The sequence below is a fragment of the Chelonia mydas genome, chromosome 1, assembly GCF_015237465.2.
Source record: "Chelonia mydas isolate rCheMyd1 chromosome 1, rCheMyd1.pri.v2, whole genome shotgun sequence".
Lineage (NCBI taxonomy): Eukaryota > Metazoa > Chordata > Testudines > Cheloniidae > Chelonia > Chelonia mydas.
In genome coordinates, this window is record NC_057849.1 from 2,650,496 (window position 1) to 2,676,251 (window position 25,756).

Genomic DNA, 25,756 nt, shown 5'->3' on the forward strand with positions numbered 1-25,756 from the left:
AACCCAGTGTGATAAGTGACAGGCACCCGAGGGACTTCTGTGCTCAGGTGAAAGCATTCCCAAGGACTACCTGCTTCCTCCCAGCACAGGGTGTTTATTCCTCAGGTGATCAGAGGAATAATAATGGTTGCACCTTCTGGACTCATCTCTTTTCACAGGAGATTTGGGTTGTGAATGAGAGGAATGAGGTAAAATGGAACCCTATTTCCCACCATGTTTAAACCCCTGTGTCTGTAGTTTATTCAGACTAGATGCCTCTGTTTGCTCAAAATCATCAGAGAGAGAAGCCATCCTGTAACGAAGTGAAGACTCACCGGCGTGGCGCCTCCTGCTGGTTGTCCAGGGAATTAGCTCAACTCCAGCTTTGGAGCTCCTCCTGCTGGCCAGCGTCTCACCTGCCTCAGGCCCCCATGTCCCTCCCGGACCCTGGTGCCCCATACCCTGGGGTTCTGCCCACTGCAGTACCCCCACACATTGGGTCTTCGCTCCCAGGGGAAACCTGAACCCTCTACACCCACCTTCCCTCAGTGGCTACTGCCAGTTGTCATCCAGCCCCCACTCACTGGGGCTAACTGCAGTGCGTAAAGGCCACTCATGATTGGCAAGGGGGTTGGACCAGCTGCCTCTGCCTATCCCCACACTACACCTCTGCAGCCCCAGTACCTGCTTGGGGCTTTATCCAAGGCCTCAGCCTGGGGAGTTGCCAAGCTAGGCCCTTCTCCCTCCAAGGCTGGAGAGAGACTCCTGCCTTCTGGCTCTGCAGCCTTTTTATAGGGCCCAGCCTGGCCCTCATTGGCTGCCACTCAGCCTTTTCTGATTGGCTCCTCAGCCCCAGCCCTCGCCAAGGGCTGGCTTTTAACCCTGGCTGAGCCGGAGCAGGGTGACTGCTCCGATACACATCACATCCACAGTTTTCAACTTTTTCTCCCCTCGACACTGTTTCACATCATCTTTACATATGGTTAAGAAACGCTCCTGAGCCACAAGGTCCAACATTCCTTCAGAGCTTGGAACACATTTGCCCCTTGCCCGCTTCGCCATCAAATCTTTCATTTTGTGTTCAGATTCCACATTACTCACATCAGCACCCCTCTTAAGATTCCTTGTCGGGGATTAGCCATTGTCCTTCCCCCTCTGGCTCGGAAGGAGCCCCCTCCACCTCACTATTGCAACCGGCCAGTTTTATTTGGCTGCCCTGCTGGCTGGATGCTGCTGCTGCTGCTTGGGGCGCCCTGCTGGCCTGCCCTCTGGAGAGAAGCAAGGACCCCACAACCATTCCTGGGTCCTTCCCTGGCTGGCCCTGGAGTGTTGTAAGCTTGCCTCCCACACCATAGCTCTCCTGGGTTGGATAGTTTGTCTGCCCCACCCCATCTTCCAGAGCTTGTCCCTATGGTTTTTTCTGCCCTGCTCCCACAGGTTTCCAGTTTGCCCCTCTTTTTTCCTTACCTTCCATTGCTCCCCCCATCTCTTGGACCCCTTGCTTCATGCACCCATGGCCCCTCCCTAAACACTTGTGTCCCTTTTCCATAGTGCCCCATTTCCCTGCCTCGGTCAGCCTCCCCACATCCCCTGTCATTGGGGGAGGGGGGTGCCCCACTCCCATGCACCCATCCTAGCCAGGAGGACAGGTTGGCCTTTCCCCTTCCCCAACTCCCTCCATTCCCCCTTACCACCGGTGTTATCTCTTGCCCCTTTCCCAAATGATGGGAGAAACTGTGGGTGGGGTCTCAATCTGGGCAGTGGCGTGGTCACACCATCCCCTCCTCTTCTCTATCCCCTACCCCGGGCTGCTGTCCCTGCTCTCAAACTTGGGGCAGACATGAATTCATCCATCTGCCGCCAAGACCCTTGTGGTGATGACCTGTGCCAAGCAGCTGCGCTGCGCGCCCATAGCTGCACCCCCTTCAGAGGAGGGGTGGCCGTCTTCCCTCCCAGTTCAGGGCCCCATCACGGATGCCATCATGTCCCACACCTTGGTTGTAGAGTTCCATGTGGTCTCTGGGCCCAGAGTCATTGCGGTCTCCCCTCCTGTCGCCATCCCCTCAGCCACTGGACCCAGTCAAGAGGTGTCACATCCCTTTGGCTTTGCTGCTGGGCTTCCCAGTCAAACTTCTGCCCCTGCTCCTAATCCCGTTCCTGGCCCCAGCCCCACTCCTGCCCCTGTCACATCCCTCATTTCTTTCCCTTCATCTTCTATACTGCTGCCACCCAGGGGTTGTGTTATTTCCCCTGTCCTTGGACTAACCTCAGGGGGCGTTTTTTTTGTCTCCCCTCCCTGACTCTTTGGGAGCTGCTCTCTTCCCTCCACCTCTCTATCCCTTTCCGGGCACAGAGACGGGTTGAACAGAGCCACAGGTACAATCGCCGCACCAGTGGTCTGCCCCCTCTTTGCCAACCTCCATGGGCCACAGGGTCGTAACAGAGGCCCAGCGAGATGATGATCATGGGTCCGCAACCCTGTCCCCGACTGTGCTGAGGGATGAGCTACACCATTTTCTGGTGGACACCTGTGGTTTCAAGCATAAGGTGAAGCTCCCTCTCCAGCACTGGGAGACTTCTATCTCATCGTCTGGGCCATGAGGGCTGTTTTGGAGGAGTGGAGGGTAACCGGGAGGCAGAACATCCTGGTCTACTGGTGGGCTCGCAACTTCTGTGACTTCCCCCTGCGTTTCAGGGATTGGTGCAAGGCCGGCTGGGGATCCTCCTGCCTGCGAGGATCATTCTCAGCCCTCACAATGAAGCCAAACATATTTTCAAAAATGAACACCAACCAAAAGAAAAAAAAAAGGATATATGGAAAGGATAAAGAAAAACATAGAACCCCCTCTTCTACAGGAACACCAAAACCAGCCGTCTCTAGAGTGTCAGGGCAGTTCACAGTCTGTCCCTCCCATGTCCCAGGCCTCTTGCCCAGGCCCTGGCTGTGCTGCAGGGGTGCTGTGGGTCAGACACTTGCTCTGTCAGTGGCCATATGTCTCAGGCTTTAGGTGGTAGGGCCCCTCTCCACAGCATCATCCTCACCCAACAGAGTTACGATTCCCCTCCAATTCTGGCCTGCAAGGCCTCTTGACTAGGGGTATTTCCCTGCGCTTGTCCCTCTGCCCAGGGTCTTCCTTGCTCTCTCCAACTGTACACTGCACCCAGCCCCAGCCCCAGCCCCAGCCCCTGCCCCAGCGCTGCTGCTGCTCGGCCTCCAGCTCCCTGGGATGCTTCTCTGGCCTCTCTGCTTCGGGCTGCTGCAGCTCTGCTCCCAGCTCAACTCCCTGGGCTACTTCTCTGGTTCTGGTTCTGGCCGGCCTGTCTCTGCTCTCAGCTCTGCCCAGGCCCCTGCTGTCTCCTTAGCTCAACCCTGCTCTGTCCCAGGCAGGCCCAGCTCACACAGACGACGGGAACCTCGTGACCTCCAGACTTCCTCCCTGGTCTGCCTACCTTGTCAATCAGGCTGACAGGTAATGTTGGCCTCTCCTCACTGACTCTGGGGACTGGTTTGGACCCTTCCCGTTCCTTTTGGGACTAGGAAAGGGCCAACCAAAAATCCTCACTGAATTTTAGTGAGTGACCAGGAATTTACATCCCTCCTTACTATAATTCTGCCACAACCAGAACATTCACACCAGCATATCTGGCCCCATATTATCCACATTTATAGATTAAAAAAATACATTTGCAATGAATAAAAGAACATTTATCATACTTAAAACCCCCTGTCCAATTCTTGATACTATACATTATATTCACTAAAGACTACATAGAACCAATAACATGATCATCTCTAAGTTTAATAATCAGGACACCCTTAGTAGTTCTCTGGGACTTTCTTAAGACTGGTGGTTCATTACCCATATTTTATGTTCCCTTGTCCCCAGGTAACACCAGGTCAATTTGAGGGATCAGTCTATTTTCATCAGGGTTTGCATTTGCCCCATTGGTTTCAGTCTCCTCCGGACATGATGCTCTGTGACTCCTGTGAGCCCTGGCTGGACTAAAAGTCCAATGTTTTAGCTGGTCCCCATGGACCACTCTCTCAGGACCTCCACATTCAGGCTGGATAGTGTAAACTGGCAGTGCAGGATTATTGTGAGTGACCACAATGTGGGCGTTTGACTCCCACTTCCCTTGTATTTTATTATGACCCAGCATCTATGCTTACAAACTGGTACCTGCTTACCACAGCTTATGAGAGCCCCACTGGACTTGCGATCATAAGTCCTTTTCCTACTTTGGGCTGCATCTTTAGTTTTACTGAGAGCAACTTCAGTGGCTCTTTTTGGGCTGTAATGGACACCTTTGACACAGTCATTGAAATTGATCACCTCATCCTTAGAAAAGACTCCTTGACGCTTTTCTGGCAGCACCCTCAGTTAGCCCCCTGTGCAGGAACCAGCCCTTGGAGTGAGGCTTGAACTGGAACAGGCAGTCTCCCGCCACATCTTTAGAGGAAAAGTAACTTGTACTCACTTCTCCCTCCTTGTCACCCACAGCTCATTTCCATTCTCTTCAAATGTTACCTTCACCCAAGGAACCTCTTCCTCATCCCAGTGTACCTCTGCAGTTCTATTCTGAGAATGCAACCCCACAGACTTCACACGTGAGATCAGAAGACTCACCAGCACTCTTCCTTTGATGGCATTAGTCAGTAAATTGGCTGGCTGGAGCCTAGTTTGGCTTGCTCCAGATGTATGGTCTAGAAGGGCTCGAGATCCATTGGTGTTTCCTGGTACCCAGCAGTGTTCTTCAAGGATCTTCCCTCTCCAAGAAGGAATAACTGTCTTCAGCCTACTTTAACATTTCCAATCTGTCCTGCCTGGCCCAGAGGATGACTCTGTTTCTCCTTCTGAGGAAGTACTTTACTCAGCACAGAATTCTTTTTAGAGTGCACATGATGGTTCATCCTAGTAGTTCCTTCTCCTTGCAACTTTTTTTGCTATTACTTTCTGAGTCTTTGGCTAACTGTTCTTCAAATTCTTTTTTTAACCTTCCAAATTATACTCTTAAACTTCATTTGCCAGAGTTTATGCTCCTTTCGATTTTCCTCAATAGGATTTAAATTCCACTATTTAAATGAAGCCTTTTTGCCTCTCATAGATACATAGATATTTAGGTCAGAAGGGACAATTATGATCATCTAGTCTGACCTCCTGCACAACACAGGCCACAGAATTTCACCCACCACTCCTGCGATAAACCTCTCACCTATATCTGTGCTATTGAAGTCCTCAAGTCGTAGTTTAAAGACTTCAAGGAGCAGAGTATCCTCCAGCAAGTGACCAGTGCCCCATGCTACAGAGGAAGGTGAAAAACCTCCAGGGCCTCTTCCAATTTGCCCTGGAGGAAAATTCCTTCCTGACCCCAAATATGGCAATCAGCTGAACCCTGAGCATATGGGCAAGATTCATCAGCCAGATACTACAGAAAATTCTTTCCTGGCTAACTCAGATCCCACCCCATCTAATATCCCATCACAGGCCATTGGGCCTATTTACCATGAATATTAAATTACCAAAACCATGTTATCCATCATACGATCTCCTCCATAAACTTATCGAGTTTAATCTTAAAGCCAGATAGATCTTTTGCCCCCACTGCTTCCCTTGGAAGGCTATTCCAAAACTTCACTCCTCTGATGGTTAGAAACCTTTGTCTAATTTCTAGTCTAAATTTCCTGGTGGCCAGTTTATATCCATTTGTTCTTGTGTCCACATTGGTACTGAGCTTAAATAATTCCTCTCGCTGCTTCTTTTACTTTGTTGTTCAGCTACGGTGACACTTTTTGGTTCCCTTACAATGTTATTTTAGATTGGGGTATACATTTAAGTCGAGCCTCTTGTAATTCCCCCCTTCCTCCCTGGGTTACTTGGCAGTGGGCAACACTCACCTGTCTGCCTGGGTGCCTGATGTTGTTGACATTAAAGGCGATCTTAAACATTCCAGTGCTGAAATCCCTTTACTCCTAAAGGTACTTGAATTTGGCAGTGCTTGCACCTTGCTAGTCCTGTACACACTCAGTGGCATGCCTTGGGAACCTCCAGAAATAAACCTATTCTAATAATATTAATAGTATTCTGTGGCCTGGGTCTGTAGTAAGAAGTATCACAGACCATGAGCGCACACCCACAAACATGGATCCACATGCACATACACACACACATGCACGCGCGCACACACACACATGGACGTACATGGACACACATGGACCCATGTGTACACACACACACAGAGACATGCACACATGTATTCATGAGCTGCAAGGCCCCATCCAGGAGGCATGGTCAGAGAACCCCTAACAGAGCGGATTTGCGGGGCAGATGGGTGAGAGGAACATCTCGTTGGAGAAACCCACCAGAATTGAGGCCTGAGCAAAGACTCTGAGCAGCTCGTTAGCTGTGAAGCAGTGTCAGCTTTCAGGTTACTTTGTGCAGGCTACTGGTGGAATCTTAGGCTCCTACACGGCTGGACAGCAGATGAGCCGGGGTTTGAAAATGGCCGTGGAGCCTAAATTCAGTATTTACATGAATTCCTTTGTGGATCTAGACCTGGAAGAATTTCTGGAAGATGCTTTCATCAAACACAATTTAAGGTTGTTCTAAGTCAAGGGGGCTGGCTGGCTACACTGTCAGGGTTCCCCTCCACACACTCTGAACTCTGGGGTACAGATGTGGGGACCTGCATGAAGGGCCTCCTAACCTTATATTCTACCAGCTTAGGTTAAAAACTTCCCCAAGGCACAAATTCCTTTCCTAGTCCTTGGACGGTATTCCTACCACCAATAAATGATTTATACAAAAATTCAGGGATGGGTCACTTGGAATCCTTATCCCCCCAAAATATCCCCCCAAGCTTCTTCACCCCCATTTCCAGGGGAGGCTTGAGAATAATATACCAACCAATTGGTTAGCAGTGTGAGCACAGACCAGGCCCTTTGTCCTCAGGACACTGAAAATCAATCAGGTTCTTAAAAGAAGAACTTTCTTTGGAAACCAAAAAGTAAAGGAATCACACCTGCAAAATCAGGATGGAAGGTAACTTTACAGGGTAATAAAAAGATTTCAAACACAGAGGATTCCCCTCTGGCTCAGCTTCACAGTTAGAAAAACAGGAATAAAACTATCTTTGTAGCATAGGAAAATTCACAAGCCAAAACCAAAGATAACCTAACACATTTCCTTGCCTTACTTACAATTTCTATAATTTTAGATGGATCATTCCAGGTATGTTTTCAGGAGATGTTGTACCTGCTTGGTCTCTCCCTCCATCTGGAGAGGGAACAAAGCAAGAGAGCCACAAACAAATCTTCCCCCGCCCCACCCGCCGGATTTGAAAGTATCTACTTTCCTCAATGGTCCTTCAGGTCAGGTGCCAAATAGGTTATTAGAGCTTCTTAACCCCTCAGGAATGCCCAGCAGGAGGAAGGTGGAGGGGTTGGTGAAGTCGGTTGTGTTGGAATCTGACATGGAGTAGGGGAGAAGGTGTCCAACTCTGAAGTAGAGTGGTGTGTCTTATATGTACTGTACGTTCCCCTGATTTCTTGTATGTGCCCAGAGTCTAGGGTGATGGTCGCAATACAAATGCCTGGATGGAGAGAGAATGTAAATATGAGACACTACATGGACTACTGGAGGCTGTTGTCATGGGTGAAGCAGATCGTTCATTCTTCACACACTGAAAAATGAGATTTACATGATTCAGAGAAGTAAATTATGAACAACTGACCCTATTAATGCCAATTCCATATTTAATGGTGATCCATTGGTCAATGATTCCTACAAGTCATGGTGTGGGAAACCTTCATGGGCACCAGCAGGAAAAATGTGTACGGGTGCAGTTTATCCCTCATTCTTCCTTAACACAATGAAACCCAGGCAAAAGTGTCCATGCTGTATGGAGTTCCCCATTACCCCCGGCTGCGCAAAATATGAGAGTGGTAAAAAACGAAACCTTTGCCAAGTCATGTGCCAGGGGAAACATCCCAACTAGGACACAAACCAGGGAAAAATCCTCACTGATTGCAGCTCCACGGAAACACCTGCTCATTTGCAGCACTAGCCGGACAGCGACAATGTTTGGATGCCTACGCAATAGGCTGGAGAATAACCTGCTCTGGATATGTGCTCAGTTGTGGGCACCCAATCTCTATAAAGCATTTAGCAGATAGAAAGGGGATTTCTGAAACAGGCTATGGGAATGGGGAACGCTGCCACATGCGGACAGACTGAAAAGTGTTGAGTTAAGAGAAAAGACAAAGAAGGGGGCATATGATAGAGGAGAGAAAAATAAAGAATGGAACGGATTACATTCACATGCACAAACAGAGAACAGTTCCCAACCAGTAATATCGATAGATATTTAGTGCTTCAACAAGGGTATTTGCCCAAACCTGAGGAAAATTCTCAGCAAAACTAATGGCAGGAAATTCAGAAAGAAAAATGGGAATGAAAACTGGGAGTTATTTAAGAGGAGTTTATTAGACAGCTAAAACGCCAGGAGTCCACAGTCAAAGAGGTGGACAACTTTGACTAAAAACCTAGTTCCGTAGTGAAGGGAAGGTAGCAATTGCGGCGGAAAGCGATATATTACATTTGGGGTGAAAGGGAAAATGGACAGTAAGTAATACAAATTGGAATTTATTAAAACTGATAAGGGACTTTAAAGACTTCAGGGAAAAATCCATGTTTAGCATGCCTAAGGAAATGAAAAAGGAGGTTACTAAGTATATTAACATCCAAAGAAATCCTTGAAAAGTTTTAGGCCAATTACTAGACAGAGAAAGGAAACTTGTTAATGTTGCAGAAAAGGTAAATATGTTCCATTTTTTTCCTGCATTTGGAAAGAAGCAGTATGACACTCGTATCACCTGACACAATGAAATGCGTTCCAGGCCATTAGCTATCTAGGAGGGTGTTAAGGAGCATCGATAGTAGAAAATTAGAGTTGTGAACACCAGAGGTATGAACTGAACAATGACCACGCAGCTCACGGGGAAGCAGAAGTGTACAATCAGGCAGCAGCAGAGCAAACAAAAAAGAAAAGGCAGTACTGTGTGAAATGTAAAGGTTGTTTTACAAAGGGAAAGTTTTAAAAAAAAGATTTGACAAGGCTAGGAAACAATGGAAACAGTGGTCTGGGATTAGTTTTGAAAAAGTCCAGGAATATAATTAATAGCAGTCAACAACTTGGTTTATGGAAAACAGGTGTTGTCAAAAAACCCCCAATGTCATTGTTTAAAGAGAATACAGGTTTGGTTGATCAAGGGAACTGCACAGATGCAGTAAAATTGATTTCTCTGAGGCACTTGATTTAGCAGGGGAAACATTCCGATAATAAAAGGAACGCGCTACAATATCAGTGGAGCGCACGTAAAATGGACTAAAAACTGGCTGGCGGATATCGGAAACCAGCTGTCAATGGCCATTGTCAGTGAATGGGGCTGTTTCTAGTGGGGTTCTGAAGGGCTCATGTCTAGGCCAGATGCTGTTCAGTATTTCAGTCAAGGATCTGGAAGGAAAGAGGAAATCACTGCAGATAAAAGAAGCAAATGTCCCAAAGGCTGGCAGAGTGGTTGCAATGAGGCGGCTGGGGCAGGCATAACATTTGATCTGGAACATTTGGTGAGCTGGGCCCATGCAAACAATATGTTTTAATAAAGACAAATGCAAAGTGATCCTCTTGGAACAGGGAATGCAGGCCCGACCCACAGACCAGGGCGCTGTATTATGGAACGCAGAGACCCTGAAAAGCACTAAGTGATCTCTGTGGATAACCAAGTCATCCTGAGCTCCCAGTGCGATGCTGTGGCCGAAAGGGCTTGGATGCATAGACAGGGGAGTGGTGAGTTGGAGCAGGGGAAGGAGTTTACCTCTGCACATGAGATTTACTGATCTCTGAGCCCATAGCAACAGCAGAAAATGCTCACGTCTCCCCTCGGTCACCTTTTTCCAGATCTGTCTGTCTCCTATCTATCTATCTATCTATCTATCTATCTATCTATCTATCCATCCATCTAGGCAATTATCCCTTATTTTCTTTCAAATCAACTGTATTTTATAAATATACACAAATACACAAACAGCCAATTCTTCTCTCACTCAGCACAGATCCCCGGAGCTCTCATCTCCCTTTGGGACAGTCCCTTAATGAATGTTTACTCCTAAAGCTGAATAATTAGCACAGAAGAAGAGACATGCTTCTCTGCAGCCTGTTTACATTCAGATGCTCTCTTCTCCCCTCGAGGCTGAGCGAACCCCACTGGAATTGCACAGAGCTATATTATAAATGCTGCACACCCTTGGATCGGCTCTCGGTGTGGCATGTTGCTGCAGATGCTGGGGTGAGAGAGGTTTGGGACACGGCTACCTGAGGGGGATTCCCAGGGAAGACGCTTCCATCTCAGAATTCACAGGTACCCATTTCTTGCTGAGGAGATCACCTGCTCGACAAACACCGAGCAACGTGGACGTGATGGTACAGAGTGGACGTCTGGGGTCCTTTCCGCTCTGCACAACCATGACACATCCCACGGCCCTTCCCATAGGTGATGAGTTTGCTAAAGAATCACTGGCCAAAATGTCACTCTTTTCTGGGCACCCCTGGTCATCCTGCCTGAAGGACTACCGCCCCGAGGTGGCTGCATTTCAGTGGCAGAGGGGATCCTTCAGAAAGAAAGGTGTAAGTAGATGTACAATAGAAGACCAAATTCTGAATCAGTGGCCAGTACTTTGCTCAGGCCCCAGTGAGGCAAAACTCCCCTTGGAGGAAGAACTGAGTAGAGACATCAGGGGCAAGCTGTGTGTTAAGGCACAGACACGGTCACCCTCCCCTCTTGTATTTCAGGGCTCTGGCTGTTAATGGGGCAGGGGGACAGGGGCTCTTACCTGACTTTTAGCTGCTGGAAAGCTTGGAGGTGCTAGCGCTCCTCACTAGAACAATAGTAAGAATTTTTCAACGTGGGAAACACATACTTTCTCCAAGTTTCATTCGAGAAGTCGGCTGAACTGTTATTCCTGAAACTTTCAAAACACAATTCTGCTCAAAGCAGCCACCCAGCATGGGAAATTTCAGTCCAAACACCTAAAATTTGGCAAATTCATAAGCAACTGAAAATGGGGTCTTTTATTCAAGTGTCAGACAGCCTTAACTACAGGTGATGACAGCAACTCCACCGACAATGTGATATGGCTGTGAAAAAAGCTAATGCGGTCATGGGATGCATCAGGAGAAGTATTTCCAGTGAGGATAAGGAGGTTTTAGCTCCATTATACAAGGCCCTGGTGAGACCTCACCTGGAATACTGTGTGCAGTTCTGGTCTCCCATGTTTAAGAAGGATGAATTCAAACTGGAACAGGTACAGAGAAGGGCTACTAGGATGATCCGAGGAATGGAAAACTTTTCTTATGAAAGGAGACTCAAGGAGCTTGGCTTGTTTTTAACCTAACTAAAAGAAGGTTGAGGGGAAATATGGTTGCTCTCTATAAAAATATCAGAGGGATAAATACCGGAGAGGGAGAGAAATTATTTAAGCTCAGTACCAATGTGGACACAAGAGCAAATGGATATAAACTGCCCACCAGGAAATTTAGACTAGAAATTAGACGAAGGTTTCTAACCATCAGAGGAGTGAAGTTTTGGAATAGCCTTCCAAGGGAAGCAGTGGGGGCAAAAGATCTATCTGGCTTCAAGATTAAACTCGATAAGTTTATGGAGGAGATGGTATGATGGGATAACATGGTTTTGGTAATTAAATATTCATGGTAAATAGGCCCAATGGCCTGTGATGGGATATTAGATGGGGTGGGATCTGAGTTAGACAGGAAAGAATTTTCTGGAGTATCTGGCTGATGAATCTTGCCCATATGCTCAGGATTTAGCTGATCGCCATATCTGGGTTCGGGAAGGAATTTTCCTCCAGGGCAGATTGGAAGAGGCCCTGGAGGTTTTTCGCCTTCCTCTGTAGCATGGGGCATGGGTCACTTGCTGGAGGATTCTCTGCTCCTTGAAGTCTTTAAACCACGATTTGAGGACTTCAATAGCTCAGACATAGGTGAGAGGTTTCTTGCAGGAGTGGCGGGTGAAATTCTGTGGCCTGCGTTGTGCAGGAGGTCAGACTAGGTGATCATAATGGTCCCTTCTGACCAAATATCTATGAATCTATGAATAGCCAATCGATTTGTGAATCCCTTTCAGCTAAGCTGTTCACTCCAATAATTTCGGTAGCAAGGAGTTTTACAGGTCAAAAATGGATTATGTTAGCAATTTCTTTTCTCGTTGTTATATGTTCAGACTTCCAATTTAACTAAATGCTCCCTTGTTCATGTTAGGAGACACATTGAATATAAATGCCTGATCTACTTTCTTTATCAATAGATCCATAGGGTTTAAGGTCAGAAGAGACCATGTGATCATCCAGTCTGACCTCCTGTAAAGCACAGGCCCATTAATTACAACTCAGTTACCTCTGTATTGAGCCGAAAGGCTTGTGTGTGACGAAGGCCTGATCTACACTAGGATTTTGCATTATAGAATGATAGAGCCATAGAGTTATAAGGGAAGGCAAAGGACAGCTAGTCTAACCCCCTGACAAGATGCAAGATTTGTTTTGTCTTAGTCATCTAAGACTGATGGCTATTCACACGTCTTTGGAAAACCTCCACAGACGGAGATTCCATGACTTCCCTGGGTGTCTGTTCCATTGGCCTCCTGTACTTCAAGTTAGAAAGATTTTCCTGAAATTTAATTTAAATCTGCTATGCTGGAGTTTCAACCCATTGCCTTTTGTCCTGCCTCTCTCAATGTAAGACAAAATAACTTTCCTCCACCTTTTTATGGCAGCCTTTCAAGTATTTGAAGTTCACTATCTTGTCCCCCATTAATCTCCACTTTTCCAAATAAACATACCGGTTCCTACGGCTTGCATTCCATCCTGTGCATAACCTTTGTCTCTTGCCTATGGATCCTTTCCAGTTTGTCTACATCCTTTCTATACATTACTGAGCAAAATTGGACACATTACTATTGAGACCTAACCCCCACCGAGTAGAGGAATACGATCACGTACTGTGACTGCCATGTTATACCTCTGCTCATATAACCTAACATTGCATTTGCCTTTTTTGAAACAGCAAAAAAAATCCACACCCCAGAGACATGTAGCTATATCATCCTAACCCTGGTGTAGACCATTGAAGCAGATCTTCCAGAAAAGCATCCAGTCTCGATCTGCCAACATGGAGACTTGGAGAATCCACTACTTCCCTTCTCAGTGTGTCTCAGTGATTAATCACCCTCATTGCTAAATATGTGGCCCTAGTTTATAGCTAGAATTTGCCTTGCTTCAGCTTCCAGCCCTTCGGTCTTGATCAGCCTTTCTCTGGTAGATTACAGAGCCATTACTAGGCATGGATTTCTCCCCATGAAAGTTTCCGCCTGATCATCTTTTTGATAAGCTATAGAGATATACATCTTCAAAGTCTATACATCTGCAGAGGTAAAATCCTTCCCCTGCTCCAACTCACTTCTCCCCTGTTTATGTATCCGAGGACCCCATCATCCCTTTATGCTACAGCATCTCACTGGGCTCTCAAGATGAGTTGGCTGTCCACAATGTCCCCTAAATCCGTTTCCGGGTCCTTGCATTCCATAATACAGTGCTGTCGTCTGTGGGTCAGGCCTGCATTCCCTGTTCCAAGGATTCTGCATTTGACTTATTAAAACATTTTGTTTGCATGGGCCCCACATTCCAAGTGCTCCAAATCAATCGGTATGCCTGCCCTGGCCACCTCATTGCAACCACTCTGCCAATCTTTGGGTCATCTGAAAATTTTATCTGCAGTGATCTTCTATTTCCTTCCAGATCATTCATGAAAGTATTGAGTAGCCTCAGGCATAGAACTGATCCCTGCAGAACCTGACTACAAACAGCCCCGTTCACTGACGAAGGCCTATCAACAACAGCTTTCCGAGATCCGTCACTTAGCCAGTTTTCAGTCCATTTTGCATGTTCTCTACTGATATTGTAGGGTGTTAATTTTTTTACCTCAATATTTTCCTCCACTAAATCAAATGCCTCTGAGAAAAGAAGGTCCATTGCCTCTGCATGGTTCCTTTGATCCACCACATGTGTTCCCTTGATCCACAAATGTGTACTCTCCAAAAAGGGTGAAATCAGGTTTATTTGACAAGATCTGTTTTGTATAAACCCTGTTGTTGACTGGCATTAATTACATATCTACACTTTAAAAAAAAAACAAAAAACAACTAATCCCAGACCAGCTTTTCCATTGTTTTTTAACCTTGTCAAATCTTTTATAAAAAGCACTTTCCCTTTATTTTTTAATACTTGACATTTAACACAGGAATTGCCATAACATTTTTCTGTGATTTCTCTTGTTGTTAACATACGTAAGAACCTCCTTTTTTGTTATCCTCAGCCCTGCCAAATGTGGAGTTTTCCCTGACGTCTTTCCATTTGTATTCTTGGCTCTCTGGATTCCCTTTTCCCCCTTTGTTATATATTCTTTTCCCCCCTAATTTCTGCCTTCCCTTTGCCACTGAAGTGGATTTTTACCCAAAGTTGTTCATTTTGTTTACTGTGGAATCATGACTTTTTCCGCGAAAGAACGACCAATTTTCATTCATATTTTTCTGTATAATTTTTCCTCCAATCAATTTTGCTGACAGTTTTCTTCAGCTTTGGGGAATTAGTCCTCTTGGAGCACTCAGTGTCTCTAGATAGTACTGGTTGGGAACTGTTCTCTCTTTGTCCATTGGAACATAAATCAGTATCATTTTTTATTTTCCTCTCCTCTCTCATATGTTCCCTTCTTTGTCTCTTCTGTAAACGAAAGAGTCCCAGACTTTTCTGCATGGTGTCAGGTATCAGGGGGCGTAGCCATGACTTTTCGATCTGTTTGCATATGGCAGCCTCCCCCATTCTCAGAGCCTGTCAGCAGGTGTTTCTCTTGAGCTGCTGTCAATGGCGCCCAGGTCTTTTCCCTGAGGTATGTTCGAATTGGGATGTTTCTTCTAGCACATGTCTTACAAAAGTTTGTTTTTTTTCCACTCTCACATATCAAGCAACTTGATGAATGGGGAACTCCTACAGCATGGAGTCCCTAAGCTGGCTCTCATTGCATTAAGGAATAATGATGGATAACCAGTATCCACACTTGTGTTTCCTGCTGGTGCCTCTTAAGGTTCCCCCACCACTAAGTGTAGGAATTATTAACACAGGGAGCCCCATTAAATGTGGAATTGGCTTTAATATGGTCATTGTTCATAGTTGTTTTCTCTGAACAATTCAAATGTCATTTTTCAGTGAGTGAAGAGCGAACAATCTGCTTCACCCATGAGAACTGCCTCCAGTAGTGCGTGTAATATCTCAGATTAACATTCTCTCTCCATCCAGGCATCCTGGGCACACACAGAAAGTCAGGGGAACATACGGTACATGCAGGAAACAGCGTTCCGCCTCAGAGTTGGACACCTTCTCCCCTATTCCATGTCAGATTCCAACACAACCAACTTCACCAACCCCTCCACCTTCATCCTGCTTGGCATTCCTGGCTTGGAGGCAGCCCACATCTGGATCTCCATCCCCTTCTGCACAATGTACACCATAGCTGTCTTGGGGAACTTCACCATCCTGTTCATTGTAAAGATGGAGCAAAGCCTCCATGGGCCCATGTACTATTTCCTCTGCATGCTGGCCATCACTGACCTGGTCATGTCCACATCCACCCTGCCCAAAATGCTGAATATCTTCTGGTTCAATACCAGGGAGATTAGTTTCAGTGCCTGCCTCACCCAGATGTACGTCCTTCTCTGCTTCTCAGCAATGGAGTCTGGAATCCTCGTGGCCATGGCTTTGGATCGCTATGTGGCCATCTGCCATCCTCTGAGACATTCCAGCATCCTGACAAACTCTGTTGTGGCCAAGATCGGACTGGCCGTGCTGCTGCGTAGTGGAATATTCGCATTACCCTACCCCCTCCTGGCGAGACGGTGGCCATATTGCAGAACCAACATCATCCCTCACACCTATTGTGAGCACATAGCTGTGGTGAACCTGGCCTGTGCTGACATTCGCATCAGTAGTTACTACGGCCTGTTTGATCTTTTCTCTGAGATTGGAATGGACGTGTTTTTCATCACTGTGTCCTATACTCAGATCCTCCGGGCCATCTTCCGCCTCCCCACAAAGGATGTCCGGCTCAAAACTTTTGGGACCTGCATCTCTCACCTTTGTGCCATCTTAGCTTTCTACATGCCAGGTTTCTTCTCCTCCCTCACGCAGCGGTTTGGCCATAATGTGCCACTGCACCTCCTGGTTCTCATTGCCAATGTGTACCTCCTGGTGCCCCCCTTGCTCCACCCCATCATCTACGGGGTGAGGACCAAACAAATCCGGGAGAAGCTGCTCCGACTCTTTACTCCTAAAGGGACCTAAATGTTTTCTCAGACTGAGGTCCGTGCAGAGCTGGCTGGTGCACGGTGCTGGGCCCTCTTCCCTGAATCATTTATTGAATGCATCCGATGAAGTGAGCTGTAGCTCACGAATGTTTATGCTCAAATAAATTTGTTAGTCTCTAAAGTGCCACAAGTCCTCCTTTTCTTTTTGCGGATACAGACTAACACGGCTGCTACTCTGGAAGTCAAGAGACATTAAACCCTTTCCTGTCCTTACTGTGCTGTGTCAGCATGATAAACTGGGGAATCAGTCTATGTGCAATTCACTGGGTTGCCACCTTTCCAGTTGCTGGTGGTTGGACTCCTGAAATGACAATCTTGCCCCATCTGTTCTGTCAAGGCTCCACCCCTGCTGTGTGTCTTCTCTCCAATGCCCTACCCCTCTCACTTGCTCCTCTCTTCCCCTCCCCTTGCCAGTTGCTGGAACATTTTCCACCTCCTATATATATATATATATATATATATATATATATATATATATATATATATATATATATATATATGTCAAGGTTCCTTCCCCACTCTGAACTCTAGGGTACAGATGTAGGGACCTGAATGAAAACCTCCAAAGCTTACTTTTACCAGCTTAGGTTAAAACTTCCCCAAGGTACAAACTATTTTACCCTTTGCCCTTGGACTTTCGCTGCCACCACCAAACGTTTAACCGGTTACTGGGAAAGAGTTGTTTGGAAATGTCTTTCCTGCCAAAATCCTCAGCAAAACCATGCACCCCCCTTGCTGGGGAAGGTTTGATAAAAATCCTCACCAATTTGCATAGGTGACCACAGACCCAAACCTCTTGGATTTTAAGAACAATGAAAATGCATTCAGTTTCTTACAAGAAGAATGTTAATAGAAGAAAAAGGAAAAAGAATCAACTCTGTAAAATCAGGACAGTAAATATCTTCCAGGGTAATTAGATTCAAAACATAGAAAATCCCTCTAGGCAAAACCTTAAGTTACAAAAAGACACAAAAACAGGAATTTCCATTCCATTCAGCACAGCTTATTTTCTCAGCCATTTAAAGAAATCAGAAACTAGCGCAGATCTAGTTAGATTACTTACCAAGTTCAAAGACTCCATTCCTGTTCTGTCCCCGGCAAAAGCATCACACAGGCAGACCCAGACCCTTTGTTTCTCCCTCCCACCAGCTTTTGAAAGTATCTGGTCTCCTCATTGGTCATTTTGCTCTGGTGCCAGCGAGGTTATCCTAGCTTCTTAACCCTTTACAGGTGAAAGGGTTTTTCCTCTGGCCAGGAGGGATTTTAAAGGGGTTTACCCTTCCCTTTATATTTGTGACAATATATATCTGGAAAATAAATAAATAAATAGTGGACCTAGTCACCTCTAATAGTAACATGTTCTCACATCTTGTGGGAAGTCACTTAAGGGACACTGGTTAGTGTTAAAATTTTAATGTTTATTCTTACTTTGCTTCTACCTCTGTGGAGAGAGAGATCTCCGTCAGGACTCCTGGGAATGTATCTCAGCTCTGGGAGGGGAGTGGGGTGTAGTGGGTTACAGTAGGGGGCAGATACATCTGGGGTCTAAAGGAGAAGATCAGAATGGCCACACTGGGTAAAACCAATGGTCCATGTAGCCCAGAAGTCTGTCTTCCAACAGTGCCCAGCGCCAGGTGCTTCAGAGGGAATGAACAGAACATGGCAATCCCCATGTGATTCATGCTCTGTCACCCACAACCAGCTTGTGGCAAACAGCGGCTCGGGACAACAATCCTGCCCATCCTGGGCAATAGCCCTTGATGGACTTCTCTAGTTCTTACTGGAACCAGGGTCATAGTTTGGGCCTTCACAACATCCTATGGCAGATAGTTCCACAGCTTGACTGTGAAGAAATACTTCCTTTTGTTTGTTTTAAACCTGCTGCCTATTCCTTTGATTGGATGACGCTTAGTTCTTGTGTTATGTCAAGGAGGAAATAACATTTCCTCATTAAATATCACCATTGTTATATATTTGCAACAAATCTTGTAACAATAAGTCATGTGAGGTGTCAATATAAAAGCTACAGTTTGCTGAATATGATTTTCTTATTTGTATGCACGTCTCGTTTTTTTATTTGCAGTTACGAATATTGACTATGTGTTTGCTCCTGTGGTAAATCCCACAAGGCAGTTTACGTCCAGAGTGTCCAGCACAATGTGAAGGGACTATTCAAGTGGATGGCCCAACAATGAACACCATGTGCCATGGAAGAAACTTATCCACACCTGATGGACTTACCTGGGGACATTCTGGCTGGAATATAGTTTATGCTCCCTGCTATGACTCACTGAAACATGCAGAGGCATGTGATCAGCTCATGTGACACAGGACTCCATCTTGTGCCTGTAGTTTTCGTGCAGAGGAACCAAAGAGACTCTCTTTCATTCCTTCAGCAGTTCCTGGCAATTTTTGCTTTTCCGTTAGGGCCCCAGCGGAACAGTCTTTCTTTCTGCGGGAGGACACTTTCGCAGCCTGAGCTACACAGAAGAAATTGTTGCCAATTAGCATATCAATAGGGTTATGGTCTGCTACCCTCACTGAAATACAGCTTCAAAACTATCAGTTTCTATGTGCACTTTAGCCAAAGGCATAAGGATTGTGTAACCTCCTACTAATAAAAGCTCAGAAACCTGTTCTGGCAGCGTGTCACCTTCTTGTACTATACCCCTGCTACCTACAGAAATTTCTGTCCCTGTATCTTCCCCCACAAGTTGTTCCCTGCCGTTGATGCTGACAGCCTTGATGTCCTTCATGTCTAGTTGTTCAGAGGCTAATTTCACAAACCCAGTATGATAAGTGACAGGCACCCGAGGGACTTCTGTGCTCAGGTGAAAGCATTCCCAAGGACTACCTGCTTCCTCCCAGCACAGGGCGTTTATTCCTCAGGTGATCAGAGGAATTATAATGGTCGCACTTCTGGACTCATTTGTTTTTACAGGAGATTTGGGTTGTGAATGAGAGGAATGAGGTAAAATGGAACCCTCTTTCCCACCATGTTTAAACCCCTGTGTCTGTAGTTTATTCAGACTAGATGCCTCTGTTTGCTCAAAATCATCAGAGAGAGAAGCCATCCTGTAACGTGGCACCTCCTGTTCGTTGTCCAGGGAATTAGCTCAACTCCAGCTTCGGAGCTCCCCCTGCTGGCCAGTGTCTCACCTGCCTTGGCCGCCATGTCCCTCCCGGACCCCACTGCAGTACCTCCGCACATTGGCTCTCCACTCCCAGGGTAAACCTGAACCCTCTACACCCACCTTCCCTCAGTGGCTACTGCCAGTTTTCATCTAGCCCCCACTCACTGGGGCTAACTGCAGTCCCTAAAGCCCACTTATGATTGGCAAGGGGGTTGGACCAGCTGCCTCTGCCTTTCCCCGCACTACACCTCTGCAGCCCCAGTATCTGCTTGGGCCTTTATCCAAGGCCTCAGCCTGGGGAGTTGCCAAGCTAGGCCCTTCCCCCTCCAAGGCTGGAGAGAGACTCCTGCCTTCTGGCTCTGCAGCCTTTTTATAGGGCCCAGCCTGGCCCTCATTGGCTGCCTCTCAGCCTTTTCTGATTGGCTCCTCAGCCCCAGCCCTCGCCAAGGGCTGGCTTTAACCTTGGCTGAGCCAGAGCAGGGTGACTGCTCCGATACACATCACATCCACAGTTTTCATCTTTGAAACTTGGGGCACACATGAATTCATCCATCTGCTGCCAAGACCCTTGTGGTGATGACCTGTGCCAAGCAGCTGCGCCGCGTGTCCATGGCTGCGCCCCCTTCAGAGGAGGGGTGGCCGTCTTTCCTCCCAGTTCAGGGCCCCATCACAGATGCCATCATGTCCCACACCTTGGTTGTAGAGTTCCATGTGGTCTCTGGGCCCAGAGTCATTGCGTTCTCCCCTCCTGTCACCATCCCCTCAGCCCCTGGACCCAGTCAAGAGGTGTTGCATCCCTTTGGCTTTGCTGCTGGGCTTCCTAGCCAAACTTCTGCCCCTGCTCCTAATCCCGTTCCTGGCCCCAGCCCCACTCCTGCCCCTGTCACATCCCTCATTTCTTTCCCTTCATCTTCTATACTGCTGCCACTCAGGGGTTGTGTCATTTCCCCTGTCCTTGGATTAACCTCAGGGGGCGTTTTTTTTGTCTCCTCTCCCTGACTCTTTGGGAGCTGCTCTCTTCCCTCCACCTCTCTATCCCTTTCCGGGCACAGAGACGGGTTGCACAGAGCCACAGGTACAATCGCCGCACCAGTGGTCTGCCCCCTCTTTGCCCATCTCCATGGGCCACAGGGTCGTAACAGGGGCCCAGCGAGATGATGATCATGGGTCCGCAACCCTGTCCCCCACTGTGCTGAGGGATGAGCTACATCATTTTCTGGTGGACGCCTGTGGTTTCAAGCATAAGGTGAAGCTTCCTCTCCAGCACTGGGAGACTTCCATCTCATCGTCTGGGCCATAAGGGCTGTTTTGAAGGAGTGGAGGGTAACCGGGAGGCAGAACATCCTGGTCTACTGGTGGGCTCGCAACTTCTGTGACTTCCCCCTGCGTTTCAGGGATTGGTGCAAGGCCGGCTGGAGATCCTCCTGCCTGCAAGGATCATTCTCAGCCCTCACAATGAAGCCAACCATATTTTCAAAAATGAACACCAACCGAAAAAAAACCCAAACAAAAATAGGAAATATGGAAAGGATAAAGAAAAACATAGAACCCCCTCTTCTACAGGAACACCAAAACCAGCCATCTCTAGAGTGTCAGGGCAGTTCACAGTCTGTCCCTCCCATGTCCCAGGCCTCTTGCCCAGGCCCTGGCTGTGCTGCAGGGGTGCTGTGGGTCAGACACTTGCTCTGTCAGTGGCCATATGTCTCAGGCTTTAGGTGGTAGGGCCCCTCTCCACAGCATCATCCTCACCCAACAGATTTACGATTCCCCTCCAATTCTGGCCTGCAAGGCCTCTTGAGGAGGAGTATTTCCCTGCGCTGGTCCCTCTGCCCAGGGTCTTCCTTGCTCTCTCCAACTGTACACTGCACCCAGCCCCAGCCCCAGCCCCAGCCCCAGCACTGCTGCTGCTCGGCCTCCAGCTCCCTGGGCTGCTTCTCTGGCCCCTCTGCTTCGGGCTGCTGCAGCTCTGCTCCCAGCTCAACTCCCTGGGCTACTTCTCTGGTTCTGGTTCTGGCCGGCCTGTCTCTGCTCAGCTCTGCCCAGGCCCCTGCTGTCTCCTTAGCTCAACCCCGCTCTGTCCCAGGCAGGCCCAGCTCACACAGACGACGGGAACCTCCTGACCTCCAGACTTCCTCCCTGGTCTGCCTGCCCTGTCAATCAGGCTGACAGGTAATGTTGGCCTCTCCTCACTGACTCTGGGGGCTGGTTTGGACCCTTCCCCTTCCTTTTGGGACTAGGAAAGGGCCAATCAAAAATCCTCACTGAATTTTAGTGAGCGGCCAGTAATTTACATCCCTCCTTACTATAATTCTGCCACAGCCAGAATCTTCACACCAGCATATTTGGGACCCATATTATCAACATTTATATATTAAAAAAATACATTTGCAATGAATAAAAGTACATTTATCATACTTAAAACCACCTGTCCAATTCTTGATACTATACATAATATTCACTAAAGACTACATAGAACCAATCACATGATCATCTCTAAGTTTAATGATCAGGACACCCTTAGTAGTTCTCTGGGACTTTCTTAAGACTGGTGGTTCATTACCCATATTTTCTGTTTCCTTGTGCCCAGGTAACACCAGGTCAATTTGAGGGATCAGTCTATTTTCATCAGGGTTTGCATTTGCCCCATTGGTTTCAGTCTCCTCCGGACATGATGCTCTGCGACTCCTGTGTGCCCTGGCTGGACTAAAAGTCCAATGTTTTAGCTGGTCCCCATGGACCACTCTCTCAGGACCTCCACATTCAGGCTGGATAGTGTAAACTGGCAGGGCAGGATTATTGTGAGTGACCACAATGTGGGCGTTTGACTCCCACTTCCCTTGTATTTTATTATGACCCAGCATCTATGGTTTCAAACTGCTACCTGCTTACCACAGCTTATGAGAGCTCCACTGGACTTGCGATCACAAGTCCTTTTCCTACTTTGGGCTGCATCTTTAGTTTTACTGAGAGCAACTTCAATGGCTCTCTTTGGTCTGTCACGGACACCTTTGACACAGTCATTGAAATTGATCACCTCATCCTTAGAAAAGACTCCTTGACGCTTTTCTGGAAGCACCCTCAGTTAGCCCCCTATGCAGGAACCAGCCCTTGGAGCGAGGCTTGAACTGGAAGAGGCAGTCTCCCGCCACATCTTTAGAGGAAAAGTAACTTGTACTCACTTCTCCCTCCTTGTCACCCACAGCTCATTTCCATTCTCTTCAAATGTTACCTTCACCCAAGGAACCACTTCCTTATCCCAGTGTACCTCTGCAGTTCTATTCTGAGAATGCAACCCCACAGACTTCACACGTGAGATTAGAAGACTCACCAGCACTCTTCCTTTGATGGCATTAGTCAGTAAATTGGCTGGCTGGAGGCTATTAGTTTGGCTTGCTCCAGATATATGGTCTAGAAGGGCTCGAGATCCATTGGTGTTTCCTGGTACCCAGCAGCGTTCATCAAGGATCTTCCCTCTCCAAGGAGGAAAAACTGTCTTCAGCCTACTTTAACATTTCCAATCTGTCCTGCCTGGCCCAGAGGATGACTCTGTTTCTCCTTCTGAGCAAGTACTTTACTCAGCACAGAATTCTTCTTAGAGTGCCCAGGATGGTTCATCCTAGAAGTCCCTTCTCCTCGCAACTTTTTTTGCTATTACTTTCTGAGTCTTTGGCTAGCTGTTCTTCAAATTCTTTTTTTAACCTTCCTAATTATACCCTTAAACTTCATTTGCCAGGAGTTTATGAATAAAATCAGTTGAATAAAATCAATTAACAAACATGGGCTATAGTGATACATGAAACTTACTTAAATGGCATTTACACTGCCTCCATGTACCCCACCCTGGAGTGTATACTCTGGATTGCAGAGTCCTAGATATTTGCTTGCATGGGCGTCCTTGGAGATCTGCACCTTGAAACAGCGCTCTGTTGGGTCTGTGTATCAGTCCAGCCATGGCAACAAGCTGCTTAACCCCTCTGACGATTGGAGCTGGCCCCACCAAATGTCAGCCGCTCTGTGTCCTAATTTGGTGGGAAGATCAAGCTGCCTCTCCTCAGACTCAGTCTCTCTGCGGTGCCCCTTCCCTTGCCTGCGCTTTCCCAACAAGGGTGGGGGTTACTCACAGTTCCTCCACTGCAGGCCCACCTCATTCGGCTCCAGGCACAGCGACAGTCTCTGCCCTGGCTCCAGGGAAGCCACCAACAGCCTCTGAGGCTCCCCGCTCGATCAGATCCCCAGCGGGCTCTTAGCAGCCTCTCTTGGCTTCCTAGCAGCAGCTCCGCGTGTGGACAGAGCTCCACACAAGCAATCTCACTCCTCTTCTGAAAAGGGAGCCCACCACGTGCTCCCTCTGCACTTCCTGTGATTCTAAGATTCCTGGAAGAGGGAGAGTGTCACTCTTTCCCCAAGGCATCAGACAGGATCTTCCCAGCTGGTACACTCCCAATAAAGTTCAGAGGCCAGTCTAGTAAAAGGAGCCTACACTCTATTAAGTAGTTTCCATGCAGCTTGCAGGATTTCACTTTTCGTCCTGTTCTTTTCAATTTCTTTTTTATCTAACTTCTTCATTTTAGTGTCATTCCCCTTTGTGAAATTAAATAGTACAGTGTTTGGCTGCTGTGGTGTTTTCCCCACCACAGGGATGTTAAATTGAATTAGATTATGGTCCTTATTACCAAGTGCTTCAGCTATATTCACCTCTTGGACCAGATCCTGTGCTCCACATAGGACTAATTCAGTAATTGACTCTCCCATTGTGGGTTCCCTGATTAGCTGCTCCAAGAAGCAGTCATTTGAGGTGTCAAGAAACTTTATTTCTGCATCCCATCCTCAGGTGACTTGTACCCAGTCAATATGGGGATAGTTGAAATCCCCCATTATTATTAAGGGTTTTGTGTTTTTTTTTTTAAATTATTTTAACAGCCTCTCTAATCTCCCTGAGCATTTCACAGTCACTATCACCATCCTGGCCAAGTGGTCGGTGATATATCCCTACTGCTATATTCTTATTATTCGAGTATCAAATTACTAGCCAGAGAGATTCTGTGGTCCAGTTTGGTTAATTTCCAAATTGTACTTCATTAGATTCTATTCTTTCTTTCACATATAATGCCACATCTCCACCAGCATGACCTCTTCTGTCCTTCCAATATATTTTGTACCCTGGTATCACCGTGTACCACTGATCATCCTCATTCCACCAAGTTTTTGTCATGCCGATTATATCGATATCCTCCTTTAATGTAAGGCACCCTAGTTGAACCGTCTTATTATTTAGATTTCTAGCATTTGTATATATAACCCTTCTGCCAGGTGGAGCCAGCAGCAACCACGGCCGGGTTCAATATCTAGGTGTTCCTTTCCCTCTATCCAACACAGAACCGACTTGAGCCTCTACCCAGTAACCTTGGAAATTTACACACCACCCCCGAGGCCCCTCTGAGAGGCAATACTCAGAGCCTATTTAGCTCTATTCTTTGAACAGTTGAGAAAACAAGTCAAACCAGTCTAGGTAATGCCCCTGGGGAGACCCTGCAATTTTCTGACCAGAATGCCTGCCCCTAAGCTTCTTACTCTCACAGAGCTCTAACAGTGGAGCCCCCTTGCTTAAAAAGTCCTTTCTGCTAACCATGAACACCCTTGCTTTGGAACAGATTAAGCACAGTCCTGCTTTTCTGTGTTCCCACAACAGTTACCCATTGGTTACCATATTTCACTATCCCTGAATTCAGTACTAACATAATTTGTGAACCAATATCAGCTAAGTTGATTACAATGAGCAAAACACCCTCTCCATCTGCTGACTAGCTAGCAAATCTAAGCAAAGCAGGAGCAAACTGCATTTACATAAACACACCCAGGGTCTCTTCCTCCTCCCAGCTAGCTGTCAGGGAAGCATTCCTTCAGACCCTGCTGACATGGATAAGCACTGTAAAAATTGTCACTTTTTAGCTGTCTGCCCTTACAGTATGTAATTGAATGGGACTCTTTTTCCTTTGACTCTTTCTCATCAGATCCTACCTGTATTTTACCATCTTCCTTCCTCTCCTCCTCACTAGGACCTAGAGAATCTCCATTAATAGATCCTCCCCTCAGGGATGTCTCTGTCTGAAACACATGCTCCTCTGCACCTCTCAGGTTTCCTGCATCACTTAGTTTAAAA

The 25,756-nt window shown here is 47.0% G+C and overlaps 1 protein-coding gene across 1 annotated transcript; it reads left to right on the forward strand.

Annotated features, from left to right (window-relative positions):
- The first annotated feature begins 15,491 nt into the window (after nucleotides 1-15,491).
- Nucleotides 15,492-16,439, forward strand: LOC119565150 (olfactory receptor 52E4-like). Its single transcript, XM_037889584.1, has one exon. It carries the CDS (start codon nucleotides 15,492-15,494, stop codon nucleotides 16,437-16,439), a length of 948 nt encoding a protein of 315 aa, XP_037745512.1.
- The last annotated feature ends 9,317 nt before the right edge of the window (nucleotides 16,440-25,756 follow it).